Genomic DNA, 16074 nt, shown 5'->3' on the forward strand with positions numbered 1-16074 from the left:
AAGAAAATGTATTTGAACTATTCTCTATGGGTTAGACTTTCCCAGACTTGGTCTGTTCACTAAAAATTGCATTACCCCAAACATCTAAAGTAAGGCCACCCTTACAGAATTAGGATTAAGTGTTACTGAAATACAGCATCAGTAAGTATTGTGGACAGCTCATGCATCAAAAGTTAATGATGCAGCCATAATTAGTAAAAGGTGCAGAATGTTTTCCAGAACTTGCAATAAAACATATAGCATAAAGTTTGTACATTGTTTCTGTGACTGTGAAACAGTAAAAAAAAAACCCCACAGTGAATGGCTTCTGTTGTTTGCCATCTATCATTCAATCACATATATCAATAAAAAAGTAATTTTAGGTAATAAAGTGTCATAATGATGGGTAAAATCTTCACTGCAGTGGGTTGTACAAAAGGCACTTAGTGTCAGGTAACTGCTGCAGGGGCCCTAGGTTATGAGAGTAATTATGTGAATCTTTCCTGGTGCTGTTCCTTCTGGAAATTTAAAAAATCAGGAGCAATAATGTCAGCTGTCTGTCAGTTTAGGTCCTAGGTCACACTGGGATTCATCCCAACTGAGCCCCAGGCTGCTTGTCTGTGTTGTACACAGCCCTCCAAATGATCCTTGTTTCAAATGGGATACAGAGCACAACTCCTTTATACAGTAAGGAAAGAAAAAAAAAAGAAGAAAAAGAATGAGTGAACACTCCCCAAGTAAACAAAAAAAGCGATGGCTCATTCCCTTAATGCACCAGAATAGTGCATTAAGCTCAAAGAACAGTCAGGGTAGTAGCAAACCTGTGGGATGTGCCCTTATAGATGCCCTTAAAAACCTAGTACCAGTTTACAGTTGCATACGTACATTTGTTCCAAAGGTACTGCATCTTTGCTAAGCCAATTATAGAATCAAGCTCCTTTTCCAGAGTCTGAGAACCTCTGGTTTCACCTGTTCATTGGAGCCAAAGCTTCTCAAGCATTTGTAAGGTAGGCCTGTTGAGATGGTTTCTCTTCCCTGAGCTGGGCTTTCTTCTGGCCCCGTGTCTTTTAGGGTCTGGTCGGAGGAAGTTCCACTCAAGGGAATCACCCTCTGCTGTTCAGTGCAGTGTGGTCCTGCACTCTCCCTGAATTTGGGCAGCAGCTGGATCTTCTGGGGCTTTCTGCTCCTCTCACTGCCATATGGGTTGCTATGAGATTTCTCATCTTTATTTTCCCCACATCTCGTTCTTATTTTTTGCTAAGCAGCACTAACTATCAAGAAGAAAATAACGTTAAGAAGATGAGATTTGAATAATTGCTGCATGATCTCCTGGCAAATTGTCTCCTTGATTAAGCTGAGAAGTATGCATTTTTTTAAAACCATTTTTTTTTTCATTATTCGGTGATTAACTGAGCTCAGCAGTATTGGTGCTGCTGTGATTTTTTAATGTGGAGGTTACTAAAACATACAGTAAAGATGACAAGAAAATTGAAACCATATGGTGGTACACAGAATGTACATGGCATGTACACAATCTAGATCAGTAGATTGGAATGTTGTTGCTGAGTTCAGCACAATGTACTACACTGGTCAAGGTTCAGACTCCTGGAAAATGCCTTCTGGCATTTCTGTGTGCAGTATTTCCAGCCACTTAACGCAGACTGGATAGAGAACTTTCTACAGAGTTCTGTTATGTTTGAGAAGAATACGACATGATGTGAAGTTAATTGAAGGAAGCAAGCTTTGAAATGATATTTTGGTGATATTTCTTTGTTATCCTATGGCTTGCGGATGTGTTTTATACATCTTAAAATAAACAATTTCGAATATCTTTGGGAATGCTGGAAGTCAAGATGATCTATTTTATTTAAAATAAATTTGGATCAGGCACACCACGTGGTGTTATTGAAATCTAAGTGGTAAGGTGCTAGTACAACATAGATTATTAGCACTGAACGCAAATGAATTTACTGCAGAGAAAACCAGAACATTTCTGGGTCATGAACGCAGAAGTTTCAGCTGGTCCAAATTCTGCCTGATACAAATACTGATTTCTCTTTTTGACTGGCTGTGTTGGAAGCACTGCTTCCGTGGTGGTGGATGGCACCTGATGCTCATAGCAGGTCAGCCCTGCCCTCATTCCCAAAAAAACACCAGCAGGTTTTCCGAGAGCTACTGAAGAATGTGGAGTAGTGTCTGTCTCCAATAAGACATAACTAGATTGGTAACTATCACTGAATCTGTTTGTTGGCATACTGTACTCCAGGCATTGCATTATGCTGAAGAGTACTGGTATAAGAAAGAGCAGAATGTGTTTTCAAGTCATTAAATGGAAAATTGCATCAGGATGCTAAAGACAACATTATTTGAGGGACCTCTGACATCAGTGTCTTAAAATGAACTTGCACTAAGTAACTGACAGATTTTTTTTTCCCGGTTTTTCCTCAGATACAATCCTAAAGCCCATATATTCTGGTTTGTAAAGTTGTTTTTTGCAGTCCTTGATGCAGTCTGTCCAGAAATGAACAGTAGAAGATATCTGTGTATGCAGTCTTTGTTAACAGAGCAAACTGCTCATTGCACAAGAAAGCAAGTTCTACTTATTTATATCCCCTTTGCCATGATGATCGTTCTACACTGTTTCTCATTATTTCCCTATATAGCCTCAGATATTTGCAGTTCATCCATTTGGTATCAGTTATGGTTAATTTGAGTCCCACTGAATTTATTCTCAGCTTTTGGCTCTGTGCTGCATTTGTTACTGTGCTCTTATTTGAAAATGATCGAGAGAAACAAAATCTCCATTGTATTTCTTCAGCATTACTTTGACATGTTTAATTGCATCTACATTTTGGGAAAATCGCATAACAATTTTCCTCTTCATTTGTTGTCTTATATTATCCTATGCATGTGCTTGATGACCTTTCTCTCAAATAATTTTTATTTTTCTCTTGTTTCTCATTTTTTCCCTCATTTGCCTGAACTCCTGCTTCTCCCCTACTCCCCAATCTCTGACTGATGCTTATTCTCCCTGGCCTATTCCAGTTCTCTGCCTCTGAAACCTTCAAAGAATGACAAATCAAGAAGTTTGAAAAAAATCTCTCGGTAAGAATGAAAACAAAGTGACATGCTTACACTCAGTGCTTTGCTCATCTCCATTGTAAGCTGCTCTTTCAGCTGTAATCTAGTAATTGGCATACTTTTGTGTGTGCTGATTTTATACAGCGGGACATTGGGAAACACTGCTTTCTCTGCCTAGCATGTTTAGTTTTATATTGATGAAAAGTAAATGCTTTTATTGGTTAAGACTTGCAGATACAGATCTTCATTTGCAAAGATGTTGTTTTAAAATGTCAGAATCCCACTGCTGAAAACATGGAGTTAAAGCCTCTTGGGGTGAGCTGAGTAAGATGAGCTTCAGTCTCTCTTAAAGGGGCGACTTTTAACTGCTTCAAAGGAAACTGCCTTTAGAGAGCTTAAAATCTTCAGCATCTATGTCAGCTTTGCATAAATAGGTGCTCTCAGGATGATTCTGTCAGAGAGGTGTCGTCCAGACTTAACCTCAGTGTGTACATACACAGAGCTCCTGCTTGTGAGTGGTCAAGAGGCAGAAATACTGATTTCTTCCTTTATAAAGCCAAAAATTCCTATTCACTTTTTTTTTTTTTTTTTTTTTTTTTCCTTTTTTTTTTCTCTTGCAATGACAGCTTTCTTGCAATGTTAGGGTAAGCTTGCTCCTTAGGACTATGTGATGACTCATTCATCTAGGGCAGGACAGTCACATGTTAGACAAATACGATGGCAAAAAAAAAAAAGAAAAATTGGGGAAGTGTGAAAAGACTGTTATGTGGAAAAATAACCCTGTCTCAGTCTTGAGGATAGATGCCTAATAGTAGCCTTAAATGTTCTTTAAAGCACTTGTTACTCCCCAAAAAGTAATACATCCTGACAGCTCATGTGCCAAACTCCACCTGGCTGCATCCCAGGCACCTCTTCAGGACAGTGTTGTCCTGCAGCCTGACAGGCAGAAGCACAGTAAACCAGAATGAGTCTTTTGGCCTTCCAGAAGGAGGCAGACAGCACCATGATAATTCTAGTGAATTTCTGTGTCCTCCTTACCAACATCTTTAGCTATCTTATACGAAATAAGCTTCTGGATTTGTGGATAGAGGGTAATTTCTTATATCACAGTGCTCCCAATGGTGTGCTGAATTAACGCTTGTTTTGCTATAGTGTGCATTTTTATGGCTGCCTCAGCGAGATACGTATTATACGTACAACCAGATTATGGAGGCAGCAGTTTAGCCACAAGGCATTTTTCCATGTTTAATCAGAAATGGGTTGTTTGCACAGGCCAGGAATTTTGGTGGTGCTCCAAAGCAGCAGGCACAACCATCTCCTGTGGGCATGTTGCCAGAGATGATGGGAGAGAAATTTCTTTCCAGCGTGAATGTGATGTGGATAGTGATTATGGGGAGGAAATGGCCCCACCACATCCCAAGGAGATGGCATTCGTTTCTCTTGTTCCATGTGTATTTAATGGCATATTACAGGTTTTGTCACTAGCTTTATGAAGCGTTTTCCACGCAGGAGCTTATTGACAGTTCTTTATGTATCTCTCTTGTGTGCAGGGAAGGGAGAGGTATTTGATTCCAGTACTGGGGGAAAAAAAACAAAACAGAACAAAACAGCACCACTCTTTTTTGTGACAGTGTTTCTTTTCTGTTTTTTTTTAATCTCTTGAGGCTGTAGATGTGGATTTCTTTAAAATTTTGAGGTGTTAACATTGTTTCTTGAAACTGCTCTTTGTATGGAAGTATGTGATAACGGATGGTACACAGTAGTAGATATACACTAGAAATAAATTTTAATTAGCTTGGTTGACTTTTAATTTTTCTGTGGGATGTAAACTTTGATTTTCACAGAAGACTGGGCGCTTAAATCTTGTGTATGGTTTTGTTGTTAAATGTATTCTTCTTCTATTGCAGAGAATTCATCAATTATATGAAGCGATCCCGAACCTTTTATGCCTCTATAGCAGAAAGGCTGTGTGATGGAGACCTGGTGATGAGAGACAGCTCAACCTGCTGGAATGGAGAAGATGTTGTAGAGAGGTAATGTTTTGACTGGAAGTCTTCCCTAATGATGAAAACGATTACTACTGCTGTTTCAGCTGTTCTTAGCCAGTATTGTCACCATTAGGTTTCCCCTTCATACTGTTGCTTATGTGCAAGGGTTTTCCTAACATATATGATTCTTAATGCTGAGTTTTAGATACTAAATGTATTCAAGGTATCAAAAATATTAAATGCAGTGGAACACTTTCTTGAAGGGTCTTTCTCCTTTTCTTTGGAGATTCTAACCTCTAAAGCCAAATTAGGAATAGTAGGAAATAATCAAGCTCGCTGTGTCAAAATACAGTGATAGTAAATCAGCAGAGAATTGTAGGTAAAGCAAGAATGTGAATTAATTAACATGGCTATCTTGTACTGGACATGAAAAAGGTGGGAGCTGAGCAACTTGCTTATCTGGTCTAAACACTGGACTGACATGGAGGGAAGATGTGCTGATTAACACCTCACTCGAGGCATAGTGGCAGTAGCTACTGAAAGATGCCTGGAATGGGGCTGAGGTGTCCCAGCCTGATGTTGTTCCAGTAAAGGTGTCAGTTTGGCGAAGCTGGGAGAGCAGCCCAGCCTCTGTACCAGACATTGGCCTCAACCCTCACATAATTAACAACGCAAGCTTTGTTTTAGGATGCCTGTCAGCACACTGATTCAGTCTCACCTCATTAAGAGCATAAATCTGGCCCTCTGACAATACTTTGCTGAGAGGAGACACTGCATCTATTTGGACATATCTATGGGTTGGATCCATCCTCCTGTTCCCATTAGCAGGGTCACCTCCTCCAGTAAGATACCAAGATGTTGTATCTCTATAACTGCAGATGATACCTGGGTGAATTGTTAGTTAATTACTGCCTATTCTTGAGGTACTAGCACAGCCAGTCAATGTGGCTAGTGAATTTATCAGTGTCAATTCTCAATCTGTTATCTGTCACCTCAGTAAACTATCTATTTTCAACTGTATGAACCATTTCCAGTGAAAGTCCTTGAGAGATCTCTGACGGGTGTTGACTCTGGTAAGTGGCTCTACATGTTAGCCATTAGACAAAACTGTTGACCACGACTAAGACTGGGCCTCGCTGCACTCAGGTTCCAGTAGTTATTTTAAAAGCCAGGGGCTGCTTTCTGAATATGGTTGACTCTGCCACAGTGAGCTGTGTGTGAGTCAGGTTTGTACCCTTAAAGCAACAGCAAGAAGTACCTCTGCAGATGACTCAAATTTCCTTTCAGTCTGCTGTTTATACATTCCTTAATAAGAACATTGTTTTTATCCATAGTGAAAAAACAGGCTTTTCCTGCGTAGGTGTGAGAAAAATACAGTGACTAGGTGGTGATATACTGAAGGATTTCCCTGCCGTTTCCTTTGAATATTTCTGAAACAGCACTTAGAATAACAGCTCCTTTTGGAATTGCCCATAATTCTCACCACAGAATACTCTGTGGGGGTTTTTATAAAACACAATTAGTAAGTGCACTCTTATATGCTGGAAGCACTGTAGGATGAAAGGAACTTCCTAGTTCTCTAGCTTTGTTTTCTCCTTTTGTGTTTTCTGACAGACTTTCCCACCACTCGCAGCCTCCACAGGCTAAACTTTTTGCTGTCATTTCTTTTACCCTGATAAACATGAGACAAAAAGAGGCATTCGGAATGTAACTGTAGCTGTTACTATTGCTGTCAAAGTGTATGTCAGTTTTTATAGTGAGGGTTGTTTGGGTGTGTGCCAGTGAATATTTTCCAGAAGTGTCATTTCGTTAAAACAGAGAAGTGATTTGAGATTGTGTTGGCTTTCACAATTTCCTTTTAAAGTGCATTTTGTAGTCTGTAGCAGCTCTAAAGGATAAAGTTCTAGGTTTCTGTTTTCTTCCATCAAAATGATTTTCATTATTGAAAAAATTGTTTTGTAGAAAATGTGGAATTGATTTCAGCATGGAACAGAAATGCTGCAGTTACAGGCAGTTAAAAGGAGTTCTGACTCCCAACAGCTCTGCTTAAATTTTTCATGTGTTTATGTTATTATGTTATTATGTTTAAGATATCTGCGATAAATGCATGTCTTACACATTCTAAGATAACTTTAAATGTTAATGTTTCAGTACATACTGGCTTACATATTAATTGTAGTAGCATATATTAGAACAGTATGACAGCAGTGCAAGATTCTAAATTTTAATGTATAGTAATAGTAACAGTGATTAAAGCTTTTAGCATAAGACTAGCAAAGAAGAAATAGGGAGAATAACAATATTTCTAATCAGTGTTTCCATTTCGGAGTCCCTTGTGTTGGTAATGTTGCGGTGCAAACAGCTGACTTCTAGAATTAACAGCCTTTTCCCCTGGGAAAAAAAAAAAAAAGCGAGAAGCAAAACAAAATAAAACAAAATTTCTATAGTGACTGTCTGAACAAAAACACTTAGTTTCAATTTCAGTCTTCCATTTTTAATAGAAATAACGATTTTGCTGTCTTTTTTGTTGTTGTTTTTCGTTTCTTTTTTTTTTCCCACCTCTGCCAACCTGTAGATTTTGCAGAGCTAAGTGCATGGAGAGCATGTAGCTAACATATTTCATGAGCAGATTAGGAGGAAAAAAAATAAAATCATGCTTTGAGCCAGACTGCACTGTGCATACATTTATCAGTTGTGTCACAGTACCGGTCATTTTAGAAGGCTCTCTGAGCAGCCTGCGCTGCCAGCAACACTGTACAGGGCCACAACCATGGCACCAGCTAGCTGGCAAATCTTAGTCCTCTCATCATGTGTTTGACAGACTGCACTTGACACCAGTTCTGCCCGTAAGAGAAATAAATCTTGTGCCCTGGTGATGCCTGAAGATGCATTTCTCTTTGCTCTTTCTTCTTTCCCAGGAAATAAGGTTAAGCATCAGCTGTAGTAAATAGCACTGAACTCAAAATAGAGCCTTATTCTTGACTCAGAAAACATCTCTTCAGTTAATCTTGTGCATCTTGCATGAACCCGAGTCTGGTTACTTAGGATGTGAAAACGGCAAGAGCCACAGTGGGTTTCCTTAAAGATTCTTGCATTTCATAGTGCTATTTGAAAGCTGAGTGATACCTGTGTTACATACAAATTGGTGCTCTAACTCTTCAGGAAAAACAAATGCAAACTTCTAAAAAATTTGATGCATGTCTGCAGCCTGTAACAATATGAAACTGTTACTCTGAAATGGAGATCTGACATGCAATTAGTAAAGAGGCTACTAGTGTTCTGTCAGCGGATCTGAAAAACAGATATAAAAAATATGTTTTTTTATCTGACTGACAAGAAAATAATGCCTCCTATTTTATGATGCTAGCTCACAACTTCAGAGGCAGATGTTACTGGTATGGCAGTAGAAACTGAACCTTCCCATCTGTATTCCATTACATGTTGTTACTGTGTGACAGATGGCACCAGAGGGGCAGTCTGACAAATGGCATCTGACGTGGAAGTGTGTACGGAGCTAAGGTGTGGGATTGAATTCCTCCATGCAGAAAAAAAGTCACCCACTGACATTCATCGACAATTACTGGATGTTGATGGACATCAGACAGTGGATGTAGCGCAGTGAGGCTTTGTGTCATGCATTTCTGCAGTGGAAACAGCAATGTGAAAGACAAGCCAGATTCCAGATGGCCATGCATGGCTGTCACACCACAAAGTGAGGAGGGTCTCAATCAGCTCATCTGTGCAAATCAGCGGATTATGACCAGGGAACTGTGTACAGAACTGAATGTTGTTGTCAGTGCGTTGGAAACGGTGGTGGCAGTGTTGGAATATCACAAAGTTTGCACTAAGTGGGTCCCATGAATGCTCACACAGGAACAGAAAGAACACTATATGCAAGTTTGTCAGGACCTACTGAATCAATAGGAGGCTGAAGATGTTATTTTCCTGGTTGACATCATTACTGGTGCTGAGACACAGCCTCACCACTACGAGCCACAGTCATAATGGCAGTTCAAAGAGTGGTGACACATGAATTCCACACTGAAGAAAAAGAAACAGCCCTTGGTGGGTAAAGTGATGTGCACTGTCTTTTAGGATAGGAAAGGGTGATCCTTCTGAAGCCCAGACAAACCATCCACTCTGACCACAACATACTCTAAGCTGAAGTCTCAAACTTCCTGAGCGAGAGAAGAAGACAGCATTTCTCTTGCAACACAATAATGCCAGGCACCATGCCAGTTTGTAGACCACAGAGCACATTACCGATGTTGGCTGGACTGTCCAACATATTCAAAGTATAGTCTGAATTTGGCACCTTCTGACTTTCAATGAGAGATGGACTGAGTAGGCAGCATTTTCATAGCAAATGCACCATCATAGTAAGTGAAAAACAGTGGGTCACCTCCAATGATGCAGATTTTTACAAGTGCAGCATGCAGCTCTCATTCATTGCTGGCAAAAATACATAGCTAATGGTGGTGACTATGTAAAAAAAACTGTTTTGTAGCTGAGAATTTGTTCTATCAAATAGTGTTATTGTGGCTTTTTGTACGTTACAGTTTCCATGGAAATAAATAGAAGGCATTACTTTTGGAGCAATCTATATAGTACTCTGGATTGGATTTTATAATGTTTAAAAGCAATGCAATAGCGGGCAAAATAAAGTTTGAGCTGCCAATAAATACACGGTAGAAAAGCATGGTTGTTTCTGCTGATATGAGGCTGTGCTTCTGGTCTGCTTTCCAGATGAACAGCGAAACACAGCTTTTCTAGCAGTCTTCTAAAGTCATTTCTGGAGTTTTGAAGACAAACGTAGTATCTTTCTGTTAATGACTCTTTTAAGCAACTTGGTCCTGGAACTAAATTCCATGTAAGGAATAGTATAGTCTGTGGGGCTAATAGATGGCAGTATAGAAAGTGCTCAGAGAAGAATAGGCTAGAACTGAAGAACTGAAAATAGTACTTGATGAAGTGAAGCAAACTTGTGGACATTGCCATACTTTAACTTTTCTTTCCTATGAGTGTGTCAGAACAAAATTTCAACGCCATGTCAGGAGAAGAGATGAGAAGTTGATAGTATGAACTATTATGTAGTGTCAGAACACCTACCACCTCTAGAAAGACTAAAGAGTTAAATAGCTGAATTACTCATTGTGGTGCTGCGTTTCTTAAAGACTGCTCCAGTAGCAAAGAATGAAAAGATGTTAAACGTGAAGTCTTTATTGTGTTCTTTTAATAGCAACATTTGGGCTTGGGGAAGGCATGGTTAAAGTACATAACAGCATAATCTGGAGAAATTATATGAAAGTAAGAGTAGAATCAGTGCATAAGCAAATGAATGTTATACTCAGAGAAAGAATCAATGTGTTGAGAGTCTTCAGAAGGAGATAGCAACCTATCCCGAGTACATGCTTGTTGTGCTTGGATTTCTGATAGGTGCTCAATGAGGTCCTTCACGCAAGACTGGCAGAAATTAAAATGGGGGTAGGAAATCGATGGTATAAGCTGCAGTAGACAGAGGTCACCAGTGACACTGCATTTGTGTGGCACTGGATTTGTGTTGGAAACTGTGCTGTTCATCTGTCATCAAAGTCTGTGAAGGGTGGTATATAGAGAGATGACAGCATGTGCTGATGACATGAAATTATCCTCAGTAATAGAGGTAAGGGTCAACTGTAGTTAATTGTGGAAGGAACTCATGATGCTGAATGACAAGGCAATAAAATGACATAAGAAATTCAGCATAGGCAAATACAAAGTGATTGATGAGAAAAAAAAATCCAAATGTCAGATACAGAGCAGTGGGTGCTGAGGTGGCTGTCACTGCTCCCAGTACATGGTTTGAGTGTCTGTCTCTCAGGCGCAGAATTGTATAACTCAATGGAAATGTATGGTGGGAGCAAAGAGGGGGATCAAGAGTGCGAGTTGGATCCTGTGTGAGTAATTACAGGCAGTTCAACCTGGAGCAGAAAATGCAGTAGTGAGAATTTGATAGGAAATTTGGCTATTAGGAGAGCTACTTGTGAAACAACTCAGCAGACAGAGGAAACCAGGTGTCATGTCCAATCATATTTCTCTGGTTGCAAAATGTTAGACAAAAGATTTTCTCTGATGATCTTTAGGTAGTTACTTCCGTGGACTTTCTGTGGTAGCTGAACTGCAAGAACCTTTCTCTCTCCAGGAATAAAATATCTTTAGCTAAATTAAATGCTGACATTGAGTCACTTTCTCTGTTCTCCCTAGATGTGGTAGCTAAACTGCATTTGCTGATCCCAAGCCTCATGCTCATAAATGATAGACTAGTGTAATACAGTACCCAAGGAATTTCCTTTGCAGCTCATCTTGGGACTTCTTGTTAGATTTACATATTTGGACAAAACTAATCCAAGTAATTTTTTTTTTTTTTTTTTTTTTTTTTTTTAATAAAGTTTGGTGTTTTGTGAAGTCTGGCTGCAGTAGAGTAGCTTTATCAGAGACTGATAGTAGTGAATGGAAAGGAGATATGGTTTTGCTGGCTTTCTTTTGGGGTGTGCCTATGTAGAACAGGTTAGTAATCCTGACTTGGAAGTAGCTTTATAAGAGAATGTTGGGATATGAGTATTATATATAAAATTAGATTATCATTTAGTCTCTCAATCTGCCTACTTATTTCTCACATCTTCTATTTCAAGAGAGATGAGGCAGTCATCAATTATAAATAGCTAAGCAGTGATCTGGATACAGAACAATAATAAAATATTATGAGCATAGCTGGTGTTCATTACAGCGAACCCTACGCTTTGCAGCTCCCTCCCACTTTTTCCTTGTGGCTGTGACATGACCTACCTAGTAGCCTTCTCTGGTGGTGTAACTGTATCAGTGGACAAGGGAAGAACCACAGATATCATCTGTCTGGACTTCTATAAGGCCTTTGACGTGGTTCCCCACAACATGCTTCTCTCCAAATTGGAAAGATGTAATTTGATGTGTGGACTGCTCAATGGATGAGGAACTGGTTTTGAGATTGTACCCAGAGTGGTGATCAGTGGCTCCACGTCTGGGTGTAGGTCAGTGACAAGTGGTGTCTCCCAGGGTATCAGGTATCAGGTATCAGTATTGGGACCTGTTTAATATCTGGTTTAATATGACGGGTGCTGTTTAATATCTTCATCAGTGACACTGACTGTGGGACTGAGTGCACTCTCAGGAAGTTTGTGGATGACCCAGGTTGTATGGTGTGGTTGACATGCCCAAGGAATGGGATGCTATACAGAGGGGCCTAGATAGGCTGAGCTGTGGGCCCAGGAGAACCTCATTAGATTCAACAAAGCGAAGTGCAAGGTTCTGCACCTGGGTAACCTCACCAACCAATAAAAGCTGGGGGATGGAAGGAGAGAGCATAGCCCTACCAAAAATGACTTGGGGGTACTAGTGGATAGCAGCTGGACATGACCCAGAAACCTTAATTGCCTCGAATAGTAAGTACATGGAGGCTGTAATTAGCATACACACACACACACACACACATATATATATATATATATATACATATATATATATATATATATACATATATATATATATATATAAAGTTTATTAAAAAAATCACAAAAATACAATCTGTTGGTAAAGCTACTTTCTGTAGTGCTTCAGAGCTGTCAGGCTCAGTGCTTGCCCCTAGGCTTGCTGCTTCCCCTTCCCCATGCAGAGCGCCAGGCTGTGCCTATTGAGGGAGCCCTAATGAGAACACAGTAGGACTGGCTGACTTCAAGTGATGATCTGAGTCCAGGTTCCTGGCTGCTTTTGATTCTGTATTTTACATTTACAGAAGAAAAACAAAGAAAGAACAGCGTCAAGCTTCACGTAAGTCTGCAAGGTGAAAAAGCAAGGTTTGGTAGAGAAATTACTCCTCATAAAATGCAAAGCCAAATCATGACCATGACTTCCAACAGTTTTTCCTACCTAAAGGGTGTGACAGTGAGACATTTTACAAAGTAAGAAAATACAGTAGATAAGTAATTAGTTTTAAGGGTTTCTGCATCTTGATGCCTAACAGATTGGACAGTTTCTGTGGCATCAAGTGGTTTAAGATAAGGATGTATTGTTTTTTTAAAAATATATATATTTTGAGTGACAGAATTGCTGGTGGCATCAAATTTTTTTCTTCAAAACTCATTGTCGAGTAAGTGGTTGTTTTGTACTTAGACAAATGCAGATGAAGAGGTGTTCAATTAGAAAAGAGTTTGGGCTAGTGTCAGAATAATTTTCAACAGTAGAGGGTTAAGAATGAGTGAAATGAAGACTACGTTTACCAACTGCTGATTTTTTTTAAATGTCTCACCAGATCTCAGACAATTCTCTCATAGCAATTTTAGCAGTCCCATGTCCAACATTCATTTGACTAGCCAGAAGATATCCTGGTGGGCTGAATCTCCAGAAAGCAGCTGAAGTTAGTACTGTGGCCTTCTGATCTATACTGCACTTGTGAAATGACATCAGTAAAGTCATGCAGAAATAGGGTATTGTGTCAGGAAGAAACAACGACTTTTTTTTTAGTTTGCCATGGTCATCAAAATATTTCCAAAGAAATTGGGAAGCTGCCTTAAATCCTGGTTATTATTTGGTGTCTCATCATCAGTATAAATGATAAAGAAAATGAATATAAAAGAAAAAAAAAAAAAAAAAAAAGAATTCTCTGCCTGTTGCTTAAAATTCATAGCCTTGCAAGGAAGTAGGAAATTAGGGTCATATGCAAAGTTTTTTCAAATATGGAAATATCGCAGAAGGAGAGAAAAGCATCTTCTTTCCTCTTTTAGTTAATTGTTTTTAGACAGATGGGTTATCCCATCAAATCCACCCTCAATTGCTGTAATTTTTACTCTTACCTGAAGCTGTTTGCATGTATGTATGGGCAGGAATTGCTATGAGTGTTAGAAAGAGCCGCTTTAACGCTGATGTAAGCCACTGTAATATTTGTTGCTATCTTTTCTGTTACCCTTTCGTTTGTCAGGCTTCACAGTTGCTAAGTTGTAACCTGTGCATAAAAGTTAAATTAGGAGATCATTTGGAGTGAGAAAAAAACTATCAGTGAAAATGGTACTAGGCAATTTTGTAGTAGCTGTCTCAAATTCAAAAGGAGATTTTCCCAAGTTTGCAAAAGAAATGGTCCTTTTCTTGTGGCCAATTAGTTTGATGTGGAATAATCTAAATGATTTTTTCATCACTAGAAAGATTCTGTTGGTGAGGGGCAGCCTTTTGTTGCACAGATGCAGATCCCATCTTCATTTCAGATGTGTCTTTTCAGGTAGATTTATGGAAATATATTATTTGGACTGAGTTTTTCTGAACGTGGCAGTTTTTGGCACTGATGTGGCATGAAAATGCTTGAGACAGGCTTAAGTCTTCATTCTCATTTCTCTAGTTCAAAGATTTAAAAAATTATAACAATAAATCTATATAACTGAAGTCTGAAACTTTTCTCTGTTTTTTTGGAGTTGGGGGGCTACTTTTACAGTGACTGCTTTTCAGCATGGAGTCCCTTTGGAAATTAGAGATATAATGTTGTGTGGTTGAAAACTTCATTTGAACTAGATTTTTAGCTGGATTACTGTGAATATGAGGAGGAGGTTTTGTAACACCCTGTAAGAAACCACACATCTTTTGATTCCTTCTTTTGTTCTGTTCCTTTCTTGTTTTTCTTGGAATTTTGTATTAAATGGAGGATTACGGGACACCTCCCTACAGGCTTGAACAGATCGTGTCATGGCTTGTTAGGCTCTGGAGGCCTGTTTAAGCTGGCTGAGAAAGGAAGTAGCAAATCAGTGACTTTCTTTACTCATGATGTTTTCCTTTGGAGACTTTCAGCTTTTATGAGTTTAGCACTTTCTTTGTCCTTTTTCTCATTTCCTTAGGCTCTAGCAAGCAGCCATCTGGATATGGAGAACAGAGAGGACCATTAGAGGTCCGTTCGGGCCCAAGCCATTTAAGTATTCATTTTCTGTTGTTCTTGTGCCATCAGTGTAAACAGTTTCTGGAGACATACTCATTACTGTAGTTTGCAAAGTGCTTTTGCTTTGTGCGGTGTTTTGCAGTTTTTGGTTTATTTTCCAAGATCTCTAAGATTTTGGTTGTGTTTTCTTTCTTCAGAATCCTGTAGAATAAAGCAAGTACCCTATGTTGCAAAAACATTAGAAGGTACACCAAATATTTTTGACGTTATTTCAAGGAGAAATGGGAGATGTAAAATTATCAATGTATTTAACATACTAGGATGTGAATTTTCACATTCTGCCTCATAAGTCCCATGTGCCTGCAGTGATGAAAACTGCATTTATAGACTGTGTGCAGCATGACCAGGTCAACAGAAAAAAAACACCCATTCAATTCTTTCAAATTTTGTAGTAATCAGTGTTTTAGTAGAGCTTATGAAATAAAATAGCAAGTTTTCCTTTTTCCAAACAAAAATTAATGAACGTGAGCAATATTTTGCTACGATAAAAATCGCAGTTGCTTAAAAGAAGGTATTTTAGTGGAAAAGCAAAAGATCTCTACTTCACTAAGCTGTTGTGAACCTACTTGGTGTGATCCCTTTGAGGTATCGCCCTGCTCAGCAACAGCTTGCAGCCCTCCTCACACTTTGGCACCTTGTTCTGCTAGCTTTTAATTGTAGCAAATGATACAGTTCACAGTCTGATGTTCTGTTACTGCCAAGCCTTTCTCTGTACAGCTTGTGGTACTTGGGCATACACTTGTGATTCTGCGTACCACTTCAAGGAAGCCAACAGTAAAAACCCAAGCGAGCTCACAGCAGCTGGTATGATTGTCATCTGTGGGTGGCCATGCTTCATTTTTGAATGAAATTGGATATGTCAAATTAAATGTACTCTGCAGTTTGATCAAAGTTTTATGGTTCTGGGACAATTTTGCTGTAAATTATTTGCCATTAATGTAAATTAGGCCTTCCTTTTGGTTTTATATGTTTTACAGGTACTTTGTTTCTGAAGAGTGAGTTAGAAGTCCATTTTGGGTATTCTCCAAGCCCAAATAT

The 16074-nt window shown here is 39.1% G+C and overlaps 1 protein-coding gene across 1 annotated transcript in view; it reads left to right on the plus strand.

The window, feature by feature from the left end:
• The window catches only part of LOC306949634 (glypican-5-like), a gene marked incomplete at both ends in the record, with an annotated part of 362433 nt that overhangs the window by 128909 nt on the left and 217450 nt on the right, over positions 1 to 16074 (plus strand). Inside the window, 2 exon segments of the mRNA XM_079539627.1 lie at positions 3025 to 3084; positions 4968 to 5093. Coding sequence (XP_079395753.1) covers positions 3025 to 3084; positions 4968 to 5093 — 186 coding nt within the window.

The sequence above is a fragment of the Tetrao urogallus genome, assembly GCF_951394365.1.
Source record: "Tetrao urogallus genome assembly, chromosome: 9".
In the NCBI taxonomy this organism is placed as follows: domain Eukaryota; kingdom Metazoa; phylum Chordata; class Aves; order Galliformes; family Phasianidae; genus Tetrao; species Tetrao urogallus.